This window comes from Spea bombifrons, chromosome 4 (genome assembly GCF_027358695.1).
Source record: "Spea bombifrons isolate aSpeBom1 chromosome 4, aSpeBom1.2.pri, whole genome shotgun sequence".
Taxonomy (NCBI): Eukaryota; Metazoa; Chordata; class Amphibia; order Anura; family Pelobatidae; genus Spea; species Spea bombifrons.
The window spans coordinates 46,695,456-46,712,883 of NC_071090.1; the positions used below are offsets into that span (position 1 = coordinate 46,695,456).

Genomic DNA, 17,428 nt, shown 5'->3' on the forward strand with positions numbered 1-17,428 from the left:
CAAGGCAAGATGATTTCATATTTCTGACACCAAAGTCTGCCATCTGAATGTCACAGCTGGAATCGAGACTCATCAGACAAGGCAACAATCTTCTCGTCTTCCAATGCCCAATTTTGGTGAATCTGTGCGAATTGTAGCCTCAGTGTCCTGTTCTTAGCTGATAGGAGAGGGACTTGGTATGGTCTTTTGCTGCTGTAGCACATTTGCTTCAAGGTTCAACATGTTGTGTGTTCCGAGATGGCATTCTGCATACTTTGGTTGTAACGAGTGGTTATTTGCGTTACTGTTGCCTTTCTGTCATCTCAAATCAGTCTGTCCACTCTCCTCTGACCTCATCAAGGCATTTCCATCCACACAACTGCCACTCACTGGATACTTTCTCTTTTTCGGACTATTCTCTGTAAACCCTAGCGATGGCTGTGCTTAAAAATCCTAGTAGATCAGCATTTTCTAAAGTACTTAGACCAGCCCATCTGGCACCAACAACCATGCTACGTTCAAAGTTACTTAAATCCCCAAGTGGTAACACACTACACCGTGAAGAACTGAAATCCTGCAGGGCCTGCATGGTCCCCTGCTCAAGAAAGTACATGTACAGGCCCTTCCGAAGTTTGCCAAAGAACATCTGAATGATTCAGAGAAGAACTGGGTGAAAGTGTTGTGGTCAGATTAGACCAAATCGAGCTATTTGGCATCAACTCAACTCGCTGTTGAGGAGGAATGCTGCATGACCCCAAGAACACCATCCCCACTGTCAAACATGGAGGTGGAAACATTATGCTTTGGGGGTGTTTTTCTGCTAAGGGGACAAGACAACCATTGTAGACTGATCATGTATTTGTCAGTGGGCAAACATACAAAATCATCAGGGGTTCAATTTTTTTTTTCTTTTTTCTATATTACAATTTCAGAAGAAACCCTACTTGTCCTGAAAAGACAATATATAATATGTAAACTAAAGGAGTGGGTAATCACAGTTGATTAAAGACATGAAAAAAAAACATTGTTAAATAGCCCTAGTCCTTAAGTGATTAAGACAGTAGTGTTAAAAATAATACAAAGTTGGATAATATGTATGGGATTGATGTGACTCTGTAAAATATATATATGTGGGACATATAAAGTTGGTCATTGTTCAGCAGTGGTGCCTACAGTATAGAAAAAATCCTAATCAATATTGCAAATATTTTGATGAAGCCAACATATGATAAAAATGGCCAAAAAATTGCATTTATGGTATTAATAATCCTCTGTAATAGAAAGGTTAATATTAACGCATGTCTTATTTGCTCGATTATAAGATGACCCCCCCAAAATATGAATATTAATTTGAAAAAAAAAAATAAGAAAAAGCCTGAATATAAGACGACCCTATAGGAAAAAAGTTTTACTAGTAAATGTTAAATTATGTAAACTATATAAACTATTATTTTTTGATAAAAGCTATGATTGAGAATTTTTTTTTTATTTCCTTTTATTTTCCAACCTGCCCCAAGGCTTGCCACTCTGCCCCAGAAATGCCTTATACCTCCTATGTGCCACTGTGCCCCATGATATGCCTTTTAACCCTCTAAATGCCACTGTGCCCCATGATATGCCTTTTGACCCCCTATGTGCCACTCTGCCTCCAGAAATGCCTTATACCCCTATATGCCACTCTGGCATTTAGGGGGTTAAAAGGCATTTCTGGAGGCAGAGTGGCATTAAGGGGGTTAAAAGGCATTTCATAGAGCACTCTGCCTACAGAAATGCCTTATGCCCCCCATTTAACACCCCCCCCAACTTACCGGTGCTTCTGACTCAGAGTCCCTAGTGTGTACTCGGGGCAGCAGGTAGATGTCTATGCAATTTGCTGAGGCAACTTCCGCTGCAGCCGGAAGGGGGTGGGGTTAGCAGCGGGGGTTGTATGCGTCCATCGCGGGGAACTCTCCTGACAGCCGGGGAAGGTCTGCGCGATGGACGCAGACAACCCCCTCTGCTAACCGCACCTCCTTCCGGCTGCAGCGGAAGTTGCCTACGCAAACCGCGTAGACGTCTACCTGCTGCCCCGAGTACGCCCTAGGGACTCGGAAACACCGGTAAGTTTGGGGGTGTTAAATGGGGGACATAAGACAGGAGGATCCGGGTCCCCTGCAGCGCTGCGGGGATCTGGATCTTAGTCTCATAGTCAGGCCTCTATTTGCTCTGAAAAAAACCTTGTCTTATAATCAAGCAAATACGGTTATTAATCTAGCAGAATGGTGGAGAGTGCAGCAGCTTAGGTTTATTGTTGATAAATGTAAAAAATCCCAAGGTAGAATATATGATTATAGGCCTGTTCTGCAGTGGTTTGTTACCTTACCAAAAAAGCGGTAGATAAATGGAGCAACCTCCCATTAGAAGTGGTAGATGCTAATACAGGGAGGGAATTTTAACATGCATGGGATAGGTATAAAGTTATCCTGATTTGAAGACCAAGGACCCATTAAGATCTGAGTTTTTACATTGGTTAAAACAGGCAGACTAGCTGGGCTAAATGTTTCTTCTATGGCATCAAATGTTGAAAATTAGACAATAAAACAAGGAGCAGTTTGATGTTCAACGCAGAACATTACATGCTCATTAGTGCAATGGGTCAGGCTCAAGAGACTCACCTAAGAACTTTAACCATACTAACATGTCCCAGGTCAGAATGAAAAAAGGGAACAAAGAGTAGACCCACAAGAGCAAATGTACTCAAACTCATATTGAATTTATGAGGCAGAAAGGCTGAGTGAGTCGACTAAGAAGGCCTGCTGAGAGACAAACGTAAGGTTGTGGCCCAAGATTGGAGTTCCTCTACTGTAGTTTCATATCGTTGACCAATGCACAGTCTAAATTTGTAATCAGTAAGGATTGGTGCTGATGCAGAAAGATCCTGGTCACCTAAGTTCCTGAAGGTGCTGCTATCCACATGAAACTCAGAAGAGTATTTCAAGAACCCTGAGACCACGTTCATGAGCCAAACAAGGAGAAGATCAGTTAAGGAGGGGAAGTGACCCATATGTGATTTTATAATGGCAACTTATCATCTCTCAGAAACACTGACCAGATAGAGTGCCTCCAGAACTGTTCCATTCTGCCGACACATATTTAGCTGCAAGATATACACTATAAGGACAAAAGTATTGGGACACTTGACCATTACTCCAACATGGACTTTGATGACACTGCATTCTAAATACATAGACGTGTGCGAGAAAGCTGCTTTAGAGATGGCCAGAAGGGGTATGTTTGTATGTATGTAGGCATGGCCGTCTATGTATAAGTGTGAGCGTGGAAGTGAGTGTGTATGAGCATGGATGTGTAATTGTACAGCAAATGCTCTGGAAAAAAAACAACACTTGTCTTATATTCGAGGTTGTCTTATAATCACACCTCAAATAGAGGTCTGACTATAAGACTAAGATCCCGATCCCCCACAGCACTGCAGGAGACCTGGATTCTCCTCTCTGGCAACCGGTGAATGTCTGCATGATGCGCACAGACAAGCTCTGCTGCTGCCTGACACACTTCCACCGGGGCTTCTATGATGGAGCACCAGCGTGACCTTCCGGTCCCCCGGCAGAAGTCCTAAGTAGCAGCAGAGGTTATACCGGGGGGGGGGGGGGGGGGCAGATTGGCATATCTGGGGGGCAGAGTAGCAAGCCGTGGGCCAGATTAGCATAACTAGAAGGCAGGTTGGCAAATAAAAGGAAATAAAAATAGTTTTTGTGTTAGAATGAATGTGTAGGTTCGAAGGGGGGGGCAAGGGGCATAGAAGGCACATACAAGCTGTTTGAGGGCAATTATGGCACAAACCAGCTACTTGGGGCAAAGATGGCACAGATATTCTGTTTGAAGGATTAGGATGGCACTAACAAGCTGTTTGGGGCAAAGGTGGCACTGTGGGACAGGTTGCTTGGTGAAGTTGTAAGGGCCCAGGACAATTTTCCCACCAGGGCCCTGTAGTTTCTAGTAACTCCCCTGGTGGCCAGTTTCACAGAGAAGCAGACACAGGAAGAATACAGAACAAGAAGAGGCAAGAGAAGAAAGGGAGCTGTGGGATATAGAAGCAGTTGGCAAAGAAGGTATGGATTCATTGAGAGAGAGTGTGAGTGTTAGGGAGCATGACAAAGTAAATGAGGGTGACAATTTTTTTCCAAACGGAAAAAGCCCTTCAAATGTTGTCTGAACTGAAAGAGCAGGAAACAAAATGTGTTATCCTAAAATGAAAACATTTTTGGTCCATTTTAATACGTCTATGGTGTGTGTGTGTATATATATGTATATAAGGTTTTACAGTTTTAAGTGTAAATGTTTTGTCCATACAAATCTATGCTATTCATGCTGGTATACGTACACAAATTTGGTAAAATAGTATTTTATATTTGTGTTATGGCATTTTTTTCTGTGTCAAAAATGTTAGTTGACAATTTAAAAAGAAAAAAAAATCCAGTCCACTTAAGCATTTACCTGTTTTTTGGCATGATTTTTAAAACTCCATTTGATTTCCTACACATACGTTTAATAATTATGTTAAAATATGAAATTACCCATTTTCTAATTAACGCACACAAAAACACGCATGTCAAGGTATGACAAGGAACTAAAAAGTAAATACCAAACGCCACCTCCTTAGTCTTTCATTGGCATTTGCTTGTGTATACGTATTTTACACATACATGCAAACATACAGAGCGAGCGCCATTTCCTCCCCTATGGCCTGGGATTTGAGTAAAGCCGCCAAAACAGCATCCCCCTTCGCCTCCTCCTCCTACCGCAGACACACAGACAGGAGGGGGAAGCCTAGCGCCGAGCACCGGTGAGGAGGGAGCTGCACACGGGAGAGGACCACCCCCTCCCATCTGTACGCTAGGCCCCGGCTCGCGCCGCTTCCTGGTTACCAGTTACCGTTGTCAGGGAGGGAGGAGAAGGAGAGAGCGGGTCACGGCGGAGGGTCAAAGGGGAAAGGTCACCCACCCAGCATCCTCCGTGTTGGATACACAGCCATCTTGGTTCTGCGAGACAAGAAAATTCATGCGGTGAGTGTTTTTATTTATTTGAACCGTCATCCTTCCTCTCTCTTCCCGTCCGTGTCGGGCCTACCACTTAGCCAGGGCGCCGGATGAGGCGGCCGGTGACTTTGCCGGGCGATTGGGGGATAGACAGTGCTGAGATTCTAGGCCCGGGCGGACGGGGCCGGCGGCTTTTGTCTGAGATCCGGCCGGAGCGGTATTATAGTACGGCTGGGTGGCGGGTGACAGTAAAGTAGATAGAGTAGTGGGGGCGGCCGGGTGGCGTGCAGTAGATGAAAGAAACCCGTGCCTGGCGTTAGATTAGAGAAGGCCGCAAGGCCCAAGGAAAGAGGAGGGAGAAGGCGATTGCGACTAGGTGTTGTGAAAGGAAGGGAGAGAAGCTGCTGGGAGATGGAGTAGAGACCGCAGTGACTGGAGGTGTCGATTAAGGCCTGCAACACAGTCCACGATGGGAATTCCAGGCCTCGGAGCGCACAGGGAACGGGTTAGTGTAAGCGGCTTTATGATGAGCTGCAGGGCACCGCTGTCTGTATAGTTTGTACTGGGGAGGCTTATTTAACCGTCTCTTGCATATGTGGCCGAGGCATTTGAATGATGCACAAAGAGGGGGGGTGACTCTAATTTGTTCTTTTGGGGTGAAAGCCTTTGCTAGTTTGGCACTTCCTGGTCTTGTCTACCGGTTTCAATGCCTCCTGGAGCTGGAGAGATGTCATGGGTCCTGCTGTGATGCTGCAGATGGGGCTGTGAGGTCAGGCCACTGAGAGGAGACTATATCTGCATCCTCTCTGCCAAATAAAACTGCATTAAAAGCTTTCAGAATAAATCAAGAGAATCTCGCATTAACTTTCAGTGAAATAATCCCAGTTTCTGTCAATCTGTAATCAAACTATGTATATTATTATTATATTTATTATATATATATCTAATGTGTTTGTGTTCAGGGATGAATGGAGACTGAGGCTGTCACTTTAGTTGCATACCATGATCCAGATTGCTGAGAAGTGCTGCAATCTAATAAAAAAAATACTCAAGATCCATTTCTTTCACTATAATCCTTTAGTTGCTCTAGTGATTACGTTACCTTTATAGTTTTGCACCAGAACTGCGGTGTTGGTGATGGAGACTGCGCTTTTTCTGGTTTTTTAAGCGATCCTGTAATATAAATATAAAGCAAATACTTATTTGTAGCAATGGGCCTTAGTTGTCACAGATGTGCTGCGTTCTAGTAACCTGCTTACCTATTTTGTCATTTTTTTTAAAATAAAAAATGTGTGCAATGCTTTAATTTTTAGTCGCGCCATTAGATTCCGAAGAGCTGCGCATTTAGACAGAACGTTTAGGGTGGTTACCATCTAAAGTATCCGAAATATACAAAATACACATTGGCATTGAACTCATATATTTTAAGTATTTATTTATAATTTTTCTTTTAGCACTAACTTTAACAGCTGAGGTTAATTGTCCCGTAGTTATAGAAATTAGTGGGTCATTTTTTTAAATCTGAGCAAGCAAAGGCATCTGCGTTTTAAGAAGTCCATGTCTGCATCTTACGTCTCGCGCATATAAAAAGTAGCCTGGGCTTTAAATCTGGGCTGTTTTGGTCTGGTTCAACTGGTTTGGATGGAAGCTATTAATCCGATATTTGTCAATTTAACTTGAACTTGTTACTTTTCTTCTAAACGTTATGTAAGAATACTCACCTATTGTGTTGTGAAGAAAATAACGTTTTCAGTGGCTTTTTGTAACTCCCAAAGCGCCTCGGTGACATTGTAAGGTAAAGAGCGGATATATATATATATATGTATATATATATATATATATATATATATATATATATATATTGGGGGAGAAGGGGTTATGGTGGTTAGTTTCCTATATATATATATTGGATACATAGCCATCAAGTATATTAGATGTAGAAATGGAAGATGTAATTACTGTAGTATGGAACAGAAAGGCTGTGTGTGTTACACTTTAATGTGCAGGTATTTCCCCTGTAATAAAATATGCGTAGTATTTGTGTAACTCTCATCCGATGTTCTAGAAAACATCTGTGTTAATGTGTGGTGTATTACGTACGCTGTGCTCTTCATTGTGTAATTCATTGGCTCTATATTACGAGAGATAATTGGTTTTGAAAATCGACTTTTTTTCTGGAATGAGGGTTTTCGTAATAAATCATCATTCACGAGACAGGCAATCTATACAGTATACTATTTAGAGAATTAAGCTCTCTTTACAGAATAGTTTTTGGAGGCTGGCATCAGGTAGCTCTGCTCCTGGAGATTGCAACACAAGATGAAAGATCATTACTGTTTGAGGTAGAATTCTCATGTTAGAATTTAATCGGTATTTTTGAATTAGCTTCTGTTTCCAAAGATTAGCTTGTTATGCTGTTGTCCACGGAATATGTAAAATATATATTATTGAAATAAAACGCTGTACGTTATATACAAATATAAAAGCACTTGTACATGCTAGTATTTTGCGTTAAAAATCCAACCAGTCAAGGTTTCTACAAAATGCTTATGTAGCTTTTTTGTAGATTTTGTTTTGTACCTATATGTTTTATAGCACCTTCATGTATCTCTCTTGCTCCTATAAACATAATCATAGTTAGGTATAAAGAGTAATTCTAATACAGAGGGGTTTATTTACTAAAGGATGAGTTGTGGTTCCAACTGTCTCGCTTTACTGTTTGCTATGAAAGGCCAACAAGCCCAATATAATGCATAATGCAGCTGAAGAAATATTGTGCATGTATCTATACATTATACAGGGCCAGTCAAGCGCTTCCTGGAGTCGATGCTCACTACGGCTAGACCTTCATATAACTTCCATCAGTAAATGGGAAAGTGTTGATGGTTGCAGAATCAGCTACGGTGTTCCATTGGTTCCCATAGCATATGTGTGCAGCGTTGAGCAGTTAGGGCCTCAGGTGTTGTGTAAATCACCTTAATGTAGCAAAAGACAAATTGTAGGATTTTGCTCTGAGACATATGCCCCTTTATGAATGTCAGTACAGTTAATATTCAGGTTTATTAGACTTGTACATTCAGATTCGTAAAAAAAAAAACCCAAACGTTAAGGAAATCTGCCAGTTTCGTTAATTCGCACGGATGTCCGGAAACAAGGAGGGACACCCAACAAAATGTGTTCAATGTGGAAAAGGCAATAGGCATCTTTCATTGTCTACCACTGTTGTAATTAATATAAATACGACTGTATCACCAAATGATGAAAAAATGTAAGTATGCTCCCAAACATATGTCCAATAAGTATCAGTTAGTTAGACACTTCACAATAATCTGATATTATTATTATTATTATTAAAACGACCTGCAGAAACCACACACAACTTAGCATGCAGGCAAACATATATGTTAAAGGGACATTTCAGCCACCTTATGTACTTTAATAGATGAAAGCTGAGAGGCCCCTTTATCTAATCATGGCGTCCTTCTTGCACGTGCATGCGGGAGGGTCCTGCAGAGGGTCCCTTTCCCCACCCCCATTACGTTCCATGCAGGAGATGTTTTCCGCGTCAACTACCAGCCTGTGAACATTGCAGCCGGAGAAGGCATCTAAAGAGACCCCCAGTACTCGTAATGTACTTTAATATGCATTCTGCTTGGCGAGACTGTCGGTGACGTTATACTGTCGCTTTATGCAAGCTTACAGCATAGGATTCTGGCTTTCTTCGGTTTCTGGAACATGCAATTGGCTGGGTGTTCTGGTCTGGTAACACATTGAACTGCTGCATAAAACCAAGTAGACCATGGCCACTGTCATGACATCCGTGACCGGATTTTGTAGTTCAGTACACTATATGTGCAACCGTCCCTATGTGTATAACGCTGGGAACATACATCTTAACATCTCATCCCCAGGATGTTCATGCTTATTACTTCCCTGTTTTGCTAGGATTCTGCCCCCCCCCTTTTGGCGACAGCTAATTTTCTCCTTGAGCATTAAATAAAGTGTGGGATACAGTAAAGTACATTAGCATGGACAAATATCTGCTTTTATCTTATTAGAGAATGCCCCTAAAATAATAGGGGAAAATGATGTAACTTTGATTTATAAAAAAAAAATCTATGGATGACTAGCGGCGTCACGCTTGGTATTGATAATGCCCAATCCCTTCTTGTGTGGTTGTGTATAGTTGGTCATTATGTGGTCAATTATTATATTCAAATTCCGATTTTTTTAATTTTAAATTAACCGCCTCGCTACTAATTTTTGTAGAAATAAGGTTACAGATTCGTTCTCGTGCCTTTTTTTTTTTTCCCCCTGTCCTTTACACCAATCATTTCAGGATCTCTATTCTGCATACTCTTTCCAATATAAGTTGAAAACAATGCTATACATGAAAAAATGAATGCTTCCTAACCATGCGATACGGCGGATTCAGCCGTGCTGAAACAGAACATTGGAATTTTGATTAAAAATTACCTTTAATTAGAGGTTTAGTATTAACCATATTCCCCACCCACCAAAATATCGTAAAGCCTTCTCAGCATAAAAACCTCTGGAAGGTTTGATGGGTTTTTGAATAACAGAATTGATTATTTTCCACATTTGCAGCAATTTGTGTACTTTGTAATTGTATCTGTTCTGAATGGGCATTGTTATTATTATTGTTTTGTTTTATATAGCGCCATCAAATTCCATAGCGCTGTACAATTGGCATCTCCTTTCTTTGATATATTCATAACCACTCGATGAAAATATCTGCAGATTATTACCAAGGGGGTGGTAGATGAGAAGAACAGCCTCGTCGCTTACCTCATATAAGTATATATGATGTTTAATTATATATATATTGCATAGTGTTAGAATTCTCATTTGGTTTCTTCGTGGCATACACATGTTTTTATTGCATGTCATGGACTTAGGTATTACACATATTACACGTTACCATATTAAAGCAATGGCCTCCTCCCTTTGCCTCTGTTTGCGTAGGGGGTGTGAATAATCAGAATAGAGGGCAGTCATTTAGGGAAACAGCCCCTTCTGCCTCCAATTACCAGACTAGCTAGGGTCACGGTCTAAGAGTATTATCACATTCTATAGCTATGTCCTTGATTATATGTGTATGTGTGTGTGTATATATATGTATATATGTGTATATATATATATATATATATATATATATATATATATATATATATATATATATATATATATATATATACACACAAACTATAGCCATTGATAAAAGCTGTGCATTAAACTCTTAAGCGTAATAGATTTATTAGGTTCACTCATCCATGTCTTTTGATCTATTCGTAATATTAATCCACGGAGTTGTAGTATTCAACTTGTGTCTTGGACAGAACTCCTTTACTGGAGTGCATTTTTCAGAGGAAACTATTGTTCTTTGAAATAATGATCTGCCAAAGCCCGTCAATTAATTCCTGAAGGTAGGGGTTTTACTATTCTACCTCCTTTTTTTTTTTATTTATACAATCAAGGTAATAAGTCGGAAAGAAATATTGCAGGAAAATAAGGATATCCTCTAGCAGTCTTTACGAAAAGATTTTTTTTTTGGCATAGTCCTATAATCCAAAAATGCCCACAACATAAAAAATAAAGACACATTGGGAGTTATGAAAATTGATTGGTGCAGAGTTTGAAGAAGGAGAAGGGGGACAAGGCTCTTGTTACCATAGTAACCAATGTAATAGTTCAAACAGCAGGGTCATTCCACTTGTTGCTATGGAAATAAGAGCACTTTTTCAAATTTTGTACATGAGTACCTCTTTGACCCGTGACATAACTGCTATGTTATTGGCTAAAATTGCTCCCATGTGACCATGATTACACGGCATCAGTGCTGCTGATTGCTCCATGGCCGGTCACACGCACAGATACCGTCAGATATGTAAGCACTGTCTTTGTATCTGTTCGCTGCCTGTCTACTTCTCTCTGTGATTGTAGGATGGAGAGGGACAGAGCAGTAACAAAACTTTTTTTAAAAAAAAATCTTTAATTTTATTTATTTATTTATTTTTAATTTTATTGAAAGCGATTCATTTTTTTGTACTTTTTAGTTTAGATTGTATAGTTAGTGTGGTGAGGGTGAGTTAGTGGGGAATTAGATAAGGTTAGGTAGGGATTAACAAATAAAAAACTATATAGACTAGCAAAGTGGAGTGGTTTCCAAATGAGGGCAACTGATGTATTTTTTACCCCCCCCCTAATATGTAAAACATACCAGTAAAAATATGAATATCTTTTTTACATTTATGAATATGGTTTAAAAATTTAAAGCCCCCCCCCATTCACAAAATTACCGGGGGAAAATATCACTAAATAAGAAAGATATAGCAAAAACATGAAACTTGCTCTGGTCCGGTAGTGTAAAGTAGCCCTGGGCCTTAGAGGATTTCGTATACCTCCAATTGTGATAACATAGCCCTCGGTAAACAGATCTCACTGGGAGGAATTGGAAGTATGTCTATAATGTGAGTGTGCTATAATGCTAATTAACTGGCCATTTCTGAAAAGTTTTGTTTTATGAAAGCTTGTAAGCAGGCACCTCTTTACCTAATGTATAATTTTTGTCTTAATCTTTCAATTCTGGTGTTGTTATACTCCTTGAATATATGTATTGTATGAAGCCCTGACTACATTGACGGTGCTATATAGATTAAATAATATTGAATGTATCATATTGTATAATATATATGTATAATATTTATTCAACTTCAAACAATAACCTATTTCTAATCCGCTTGATCAGCGCTATAGTCTGTTCTTCTCCTGAGAAGATGTTCTAGTAACTTTACTGTTGCCTAGAACAAGGCCCAGCTGTAGAATCTATTTAAATTGCATGCTTGGGATGGATTTCGTTTTCACGGCGGTGTCTTATTTTGGGTTTTATTTATTTTTGTGTTTGCATATGCGAAGAAAAATTATCGAATTCCCAATTCTGGACCCTGTTTTAGCACTTTGTACTTCCCTACAATTGATTTTTTTAATAATTCAGTCTTCTGAGATTAAATAAAGAATGTTCTAAATAATTTATAAGAGCAAGCTTTTTGTTTTTAATATGTTCATAAGTTATTGCCCTGTGGTTTTGTTTATTGAGTTAATAAATACCTTGAGCTTATATCTTCACTTTCTTTAGATTTACATATTCCGGGGTCGTGTTGTGGGCTTTCATGTGTATTGATGTAATTTGTTGTAAACGGACAGTTTAGTGCCCCATACAACCCCGCCAACAAAGAATCCATATTAAAGTACGGTACTTTAAAAAGTCCATTAACACCTTCTTTATTGAGGGTGTTTTGCTGCCCAAAAAATAGACCTTTTCAGCTGTTTGCTTAACCATGATGCTCCTCAATTTTTGTGTGCAACCAGGGCAGATGGCTTTCTTTTGATATTTGATGTATAATCCAACATTTGGGATGAATAATACATTAAAATAATGTGTAAAAACATACGTTTTCTAATATTTTACAATGAAAATGGTCCCCAAACCAGTTCAGTTGACCAAAATACCACAAAATATATTAATGTAACATGCCCGTTCTCTCTTCCAAGCTTGACATTTTCAAATTTAGTTTTGTGAGGCCCATGTCTCGGTTAGGACTGTTCATCAGCCCACCAGCTCAAAATAACCCCACAAAAGGGTATATTTTTGTAGGGAAGACAAGCCAGGGTATTGCACGAGGAGCATTTGGTCACCAAAAGGAGCTGTAACATGTATTTCCTCACCAAACTTTCCGTGCTTATTTATGATTATTTGCAGAGATTACATGCAACTGCCCACATAGGTTTTTGTATATTTATTTAATACTAAATGCGCTGCTCGTCGTAAATAAAGTGTTAAATGACGTAATCCGTCATACAACCGCAGTTTTGATAAATGCAATACATTTTCACAAGTATGCCAGCCTTTTACTTTTCTTGTGCAGCTGCTTTTGTGGGCCACGACCCCTATCACGCTTATCGTCTGCCTAATGGGAGTTGTAGGTCGTCAGCTCATTTATTAAAGAATGTTTATTAAATTGTGAGTGTAGAATCTAGAATCTTTGCGTGTTCGTCCCGGGTAGGGTGAATGCTGGTTCCAGAGGGCTCCCATGGGTCTGAGACATAGACTCCGGCACCGGGAACCCGCGTGTAGCATTGTGCTAGGGCGCCCATGTGGCTTCTTTCTTCTATACAGGCAATATAGATTTTCTGGCACCTTCTTTCATAGGTTTTAAGGGGTTAATCTGCTCTGTTTTTGCAGTCTTAAAGCCCATGGTCTTGCGTGCAAACTGATAGTGTATTCTTTAATTATTTCTCAGGTTAAAACAAATCAGACTTCTGTCACACGTTACTCCTTCCCCCGACCGCCTCTAGTAGGCAGGAAACTCCTCAAATCAATCGTAGATATCTCCCATTGAAATAAGTGGTAACGGCAGCAGCCAATCACATCTATGCTAACAGAACGCCAGTGTTCTGCTAGCCTACATGCAATTTGCCAGCCGTTCTCCCGTTGGTCACTATGGAAGCTCAGAGGTATTTGGGGAGAACAGGAGTGCTTACTGAGCAATGTAGCTGCTTGCAAATAGAGACCGACGGGGAGAATAGATATGAGACGGAAATCTCATTTTCTTACTCCAGAAAACACTTATTTGAACACTAAAATGCCTCATATATTTGGCTGGCATGGAGCGGAGTTACCTTGGTTTTATTTTTGTGAAGTATATATATTTGATGTATTTTTTCTATGAAGACCCACGTTTCCCTCTCCTGTTCACCGCCGGATACATTTGCTTTCCTATCCCATGCTCCAAAGTATGTTAATTGCGACCATCCGTCCACGTTTCATGTTACCATTCAAAGGCTGTGCTTGTCTGGGCAGCTAGTGCTCTGTCTACAGTTGCTCAGTAATCCCTCAGTAGTTCATTAGAAATGTTTATTTGTAGGAATACATATCTGTGCCTAGATATATTTTTTAGTAGTGTTGAGACTGAGCTTGGACTGGAAGCCACCTTTTCCCGATTTTTGTGTGAATTAGCAGTTTGTCCTCATTCAGTCTTTGTTCAGTAACGTACTCTATCGCTCTGTCCATCGTGAGCAGTGTCTAAGAGCAAATGATTCCTGAACCAGGGATCTCGTATGAAATGGCACATCCATATCAAGTTTAACTGCGACTACATACAATGGCTGATTTGCAAAATGTCCGTTCTAATACTTGTGTCTTCATCAGTAAAAAATACGCGTTTTCCAGTGTGAAAGCGCATTGATGTTGTCTTCCCGCATTTTAAGTGGCCTGCCTAGTACCATTATGGGTTTTTTACCCCCTGGAACTTCACGCGTCCTAGTTTCTACCTCTTGGCAGCAGGTTTTTTTATTTTTTGAAACTGAGAAATCCTAAAGGTTCAATGTTTTTTGCACAAAGTATGGCTACTGTTCATGAAATAAAACTATTGCTTAAAAAGAAAAGCTTCTTACAGCATCCCATTGTTCCTCTGGTGCGTAACATGTAATGTGAGGTCCCCGTGTGTAATGTAGGGCACCGAGATGATGGCGTTGTGGATTCAGCTCCTTGATTTAATATTATAAAGCTGCAACCCATGTGAGCTTATACTGTAGGAAGTGCTTGGCTGGCCCTGTATGATGTATAGTTAAATCAGTGGGAATTCTTAAGTCTCTGTGCATTGATTTTGAGGTGTGTTCACTAGGCTTATTAATTTTAAATGTAATAAAAGTGGACTCCGTAGATACCTGTATATGCTATATAAATTAAAAAAAGTTGAGTTTGTCTAACACCTTCCCAGTAGCATGTTGAATGAAACTGGCATCTTAGATATTACATAAATGTGACCTGGAAGCTGGCGAATGTGAGGATAGCTGCTGCCTTCAGTCTGTGTGAATGTTCATTCGTATTGATTCTGAGTCCGGGCTGGACGTTGACGTCTGAGTAAACTCTTCTGCGACTTCTAAACTCCCCCTACAGTTTCCTGTCTGGCTTTAAAGTTCTGCTGTTTAGAAGAATCTTTACTACCCACGACAAGCTCTGCTCTATACAGAAACATACATGTAAGAACCTCTGATGTATGCTTTGAGATCTTAAAGAGATCATGGAAGCCAAAAGATTGAAGGCCACACGCTACAGGCTATTTATTTTGTTTTGGTATTTTTGTATAAAGTACACAAGAACCACCACAGACCAAAGTTATAAACTCCTGCTCATGCCGTTCCACAAACACTTTTTATGCAGGGGGAAACCATGTTAATTAATCTCCCCTACTGCAGACACCAATGTTTATATGTCCCTCAGAAGAAGGAAACTCTTATTTAGAAACTGGTTATAGACTTTACCGCAGTGTTCCTTCAGACTGAATGCATTATTTAGTACAGGTAGCGTTCTAGAAAATCCAACCTGTTTAAGTTCATATAACCACCTTGTAAAACTCTTTGGAGTAAGTCTGTGGCAAGCACCCGGTAAACTGATGGTTGCATTTTGCATTTTTAAATATTGACTTTTACGATGATGTCAAAAAAGTTATGTTTGCCTGTGATATGAAAATCATACAGCAGTGTCGCACCTTGGCTTTCCCGTTTAAGCTACTTATATCAGACCTTCGACTAACCACCCAATCTACAACCTGGCCAGAAAGGGGTGCTGCTGGTTTAGGGGGTGTAGGGAGAGGTTTGGTAAGGATCAGGGCTTTATCGAGCCCCTTGTGTTTGTATGTCATTTATTGTTAGCGATGTATGTCATTGAGTAAAACAGATAAAGGTTTATGTCCTACTTAGCACATAGATTTGAACATGGCCTAAGAAGGTATCTTTGTTTTGTATGGAAATATACAGTATATTGTGTTCTCTAGAGAACTTGGAAAGTTCTTGAAAACCTGGAAGATTTTTTATTAATACCAACAGCTTCGGCTGGGCTTGTTTATTGTGGGACTTGAAGTATAGGGTGACAAACACTAACAACACCACTCAAGTTGATTTTCAGTGCTGATTTCTATCACGGTTTATCTCGGGACAGTTCCCATTTCAGATCATTATTTTTGTAGGCCTGCGAGTGAATTTTAGAAGGAAATAGCTGGCTTTATAATATTGCGGTGATTGTGATGTGGAAGGGATGGTTCCTTTCTAGAATCGGCACAGCTGGCAGGGAAGTTAGTTGTTCTGGTTTATCTAAATAGGACAGCGCTGCTGGCTGTGATCGCTTTGTGGAATCACCATCTAGCTTGTGTAACGTAGTGTACGTTCAGCATTATACCGAGCCATGTGTACCGGTCATGCCGTGCTCATCGAATTGGGATATATATACCAATGAATTTTTGTGTTAGCTTGGTTCCTGTCTGGCATGTAGGTTACGGTGGCTTTCAAAGCAGTGCTGCTTTCATAAGGTGATTATATTTCTAGAAAAGCTTCCTATTCTTTTTACAACCGGTCCCATCGAGTATTGAAACCGCAACATGCACGTGTTTTTGTAACGGTGGGGCAGACGTTGAGACTCAATAAATTGGCTCTTTGTCTTGTGAATGGCGTTTTCCCTGAGGTTATCTCAGGTTATACAACTTCTCGTTGGGCGAGTTAAGGAGGCCATCCTTACAATAATAGTATCTTTATATCTGACATATATTCCATTACATGGGAGCTATATAAATTGCTTTAATCAGTTGCTTTGGACAGTCTCCTGGACGCCTGCCTTTCCAACATTGTCTCTTAAAAAAAAAAAAAAAAAAAAAAAAAAAACTACACTTGAAATTAAAAACATGTCCAAACTTGTCCTTGTTTATCACTTGAACCAATGCTTTTATCAAGTTACTATTTCACACTTATTAATATTCTCAGTAAGATCAGCACAGCTGGAGAGAGCTTACACCTCTATGTGCCAGTTCCCTAGGCTGCCGGGGCTTGTTTTATATTTCTTGTCTATTACTGTCAGTCCTGCTTAAAGAAGAAGTCCTATGGAAAGAAGACATTTTTTCCTCTTCAAGCATTAAGTACAGTCCTGTACATCGACAAGGATGAGTTTTATGTAATTTTGTAATTAAGACTCAAAGGCTTAATTATATGATATTTTGAAAAGACTGAGCCATTTTATTGGTTTTGATAAGGACTCCTCGGGGTGTCTGTGTAGTAGACTGGGTAAAGATGACAGACCCAGAAAACATACTAATTGCTAACATGCCATTGCCTGATCAAAATAAATTGTGTAAAAAAAAATATATATATAGAAAAGTGTAATATTTTTGAAATCTTTTATTTTTTATCTAATTCTAGTAATAAAATCAATGGAGTTGCCCTCTAAATAGCAATTCTGTGTTGTGCAATTTTAATTATAAATGAGGTCCAACTCTGTGGCTCTTTTAGTAAATGCTTGTTTAGGTGTTGCTGTCAATTGGAGCTGGTCTTAGTTGTCCTAGACT

At 39.8% G+C, this 17,428-nt stretch overlaps 1 protein-coding gene across 2 annotated transcripts in view; it reads left to right on the forward strand.

Moving 5' to 3' along the window:
- The first annotated feature begins 4,896 nt into the window (after positions 1–4,896).
- CNOT2 (CCR4-NOT transcription complex subunit 2) overlaps positions 4,897–17,428 on the forward strand; it is a 36,387-nt gene continuing 23,855 nt past the window's right edge. Inside the window, exon 1 of one of the 2 annotated variants that reach the window (XM_053462219.1) lies at positions 4,897–5,042. Coding sequence is in view for 1 of the 2 variants with exons in the window: in XM_053462218.1 (XP_053318193.1) it covers positions 5,485–5,520 (36 nt within the window). In the remaining variant the exon portion in view is untranslated. Of the gene's footprint in view, positions 5,043–5,120; positions 5,521–17,428 lie in introns of those variants that run through there. The other variant, XM_053462218.1, reaches the window with a different exon arrangement.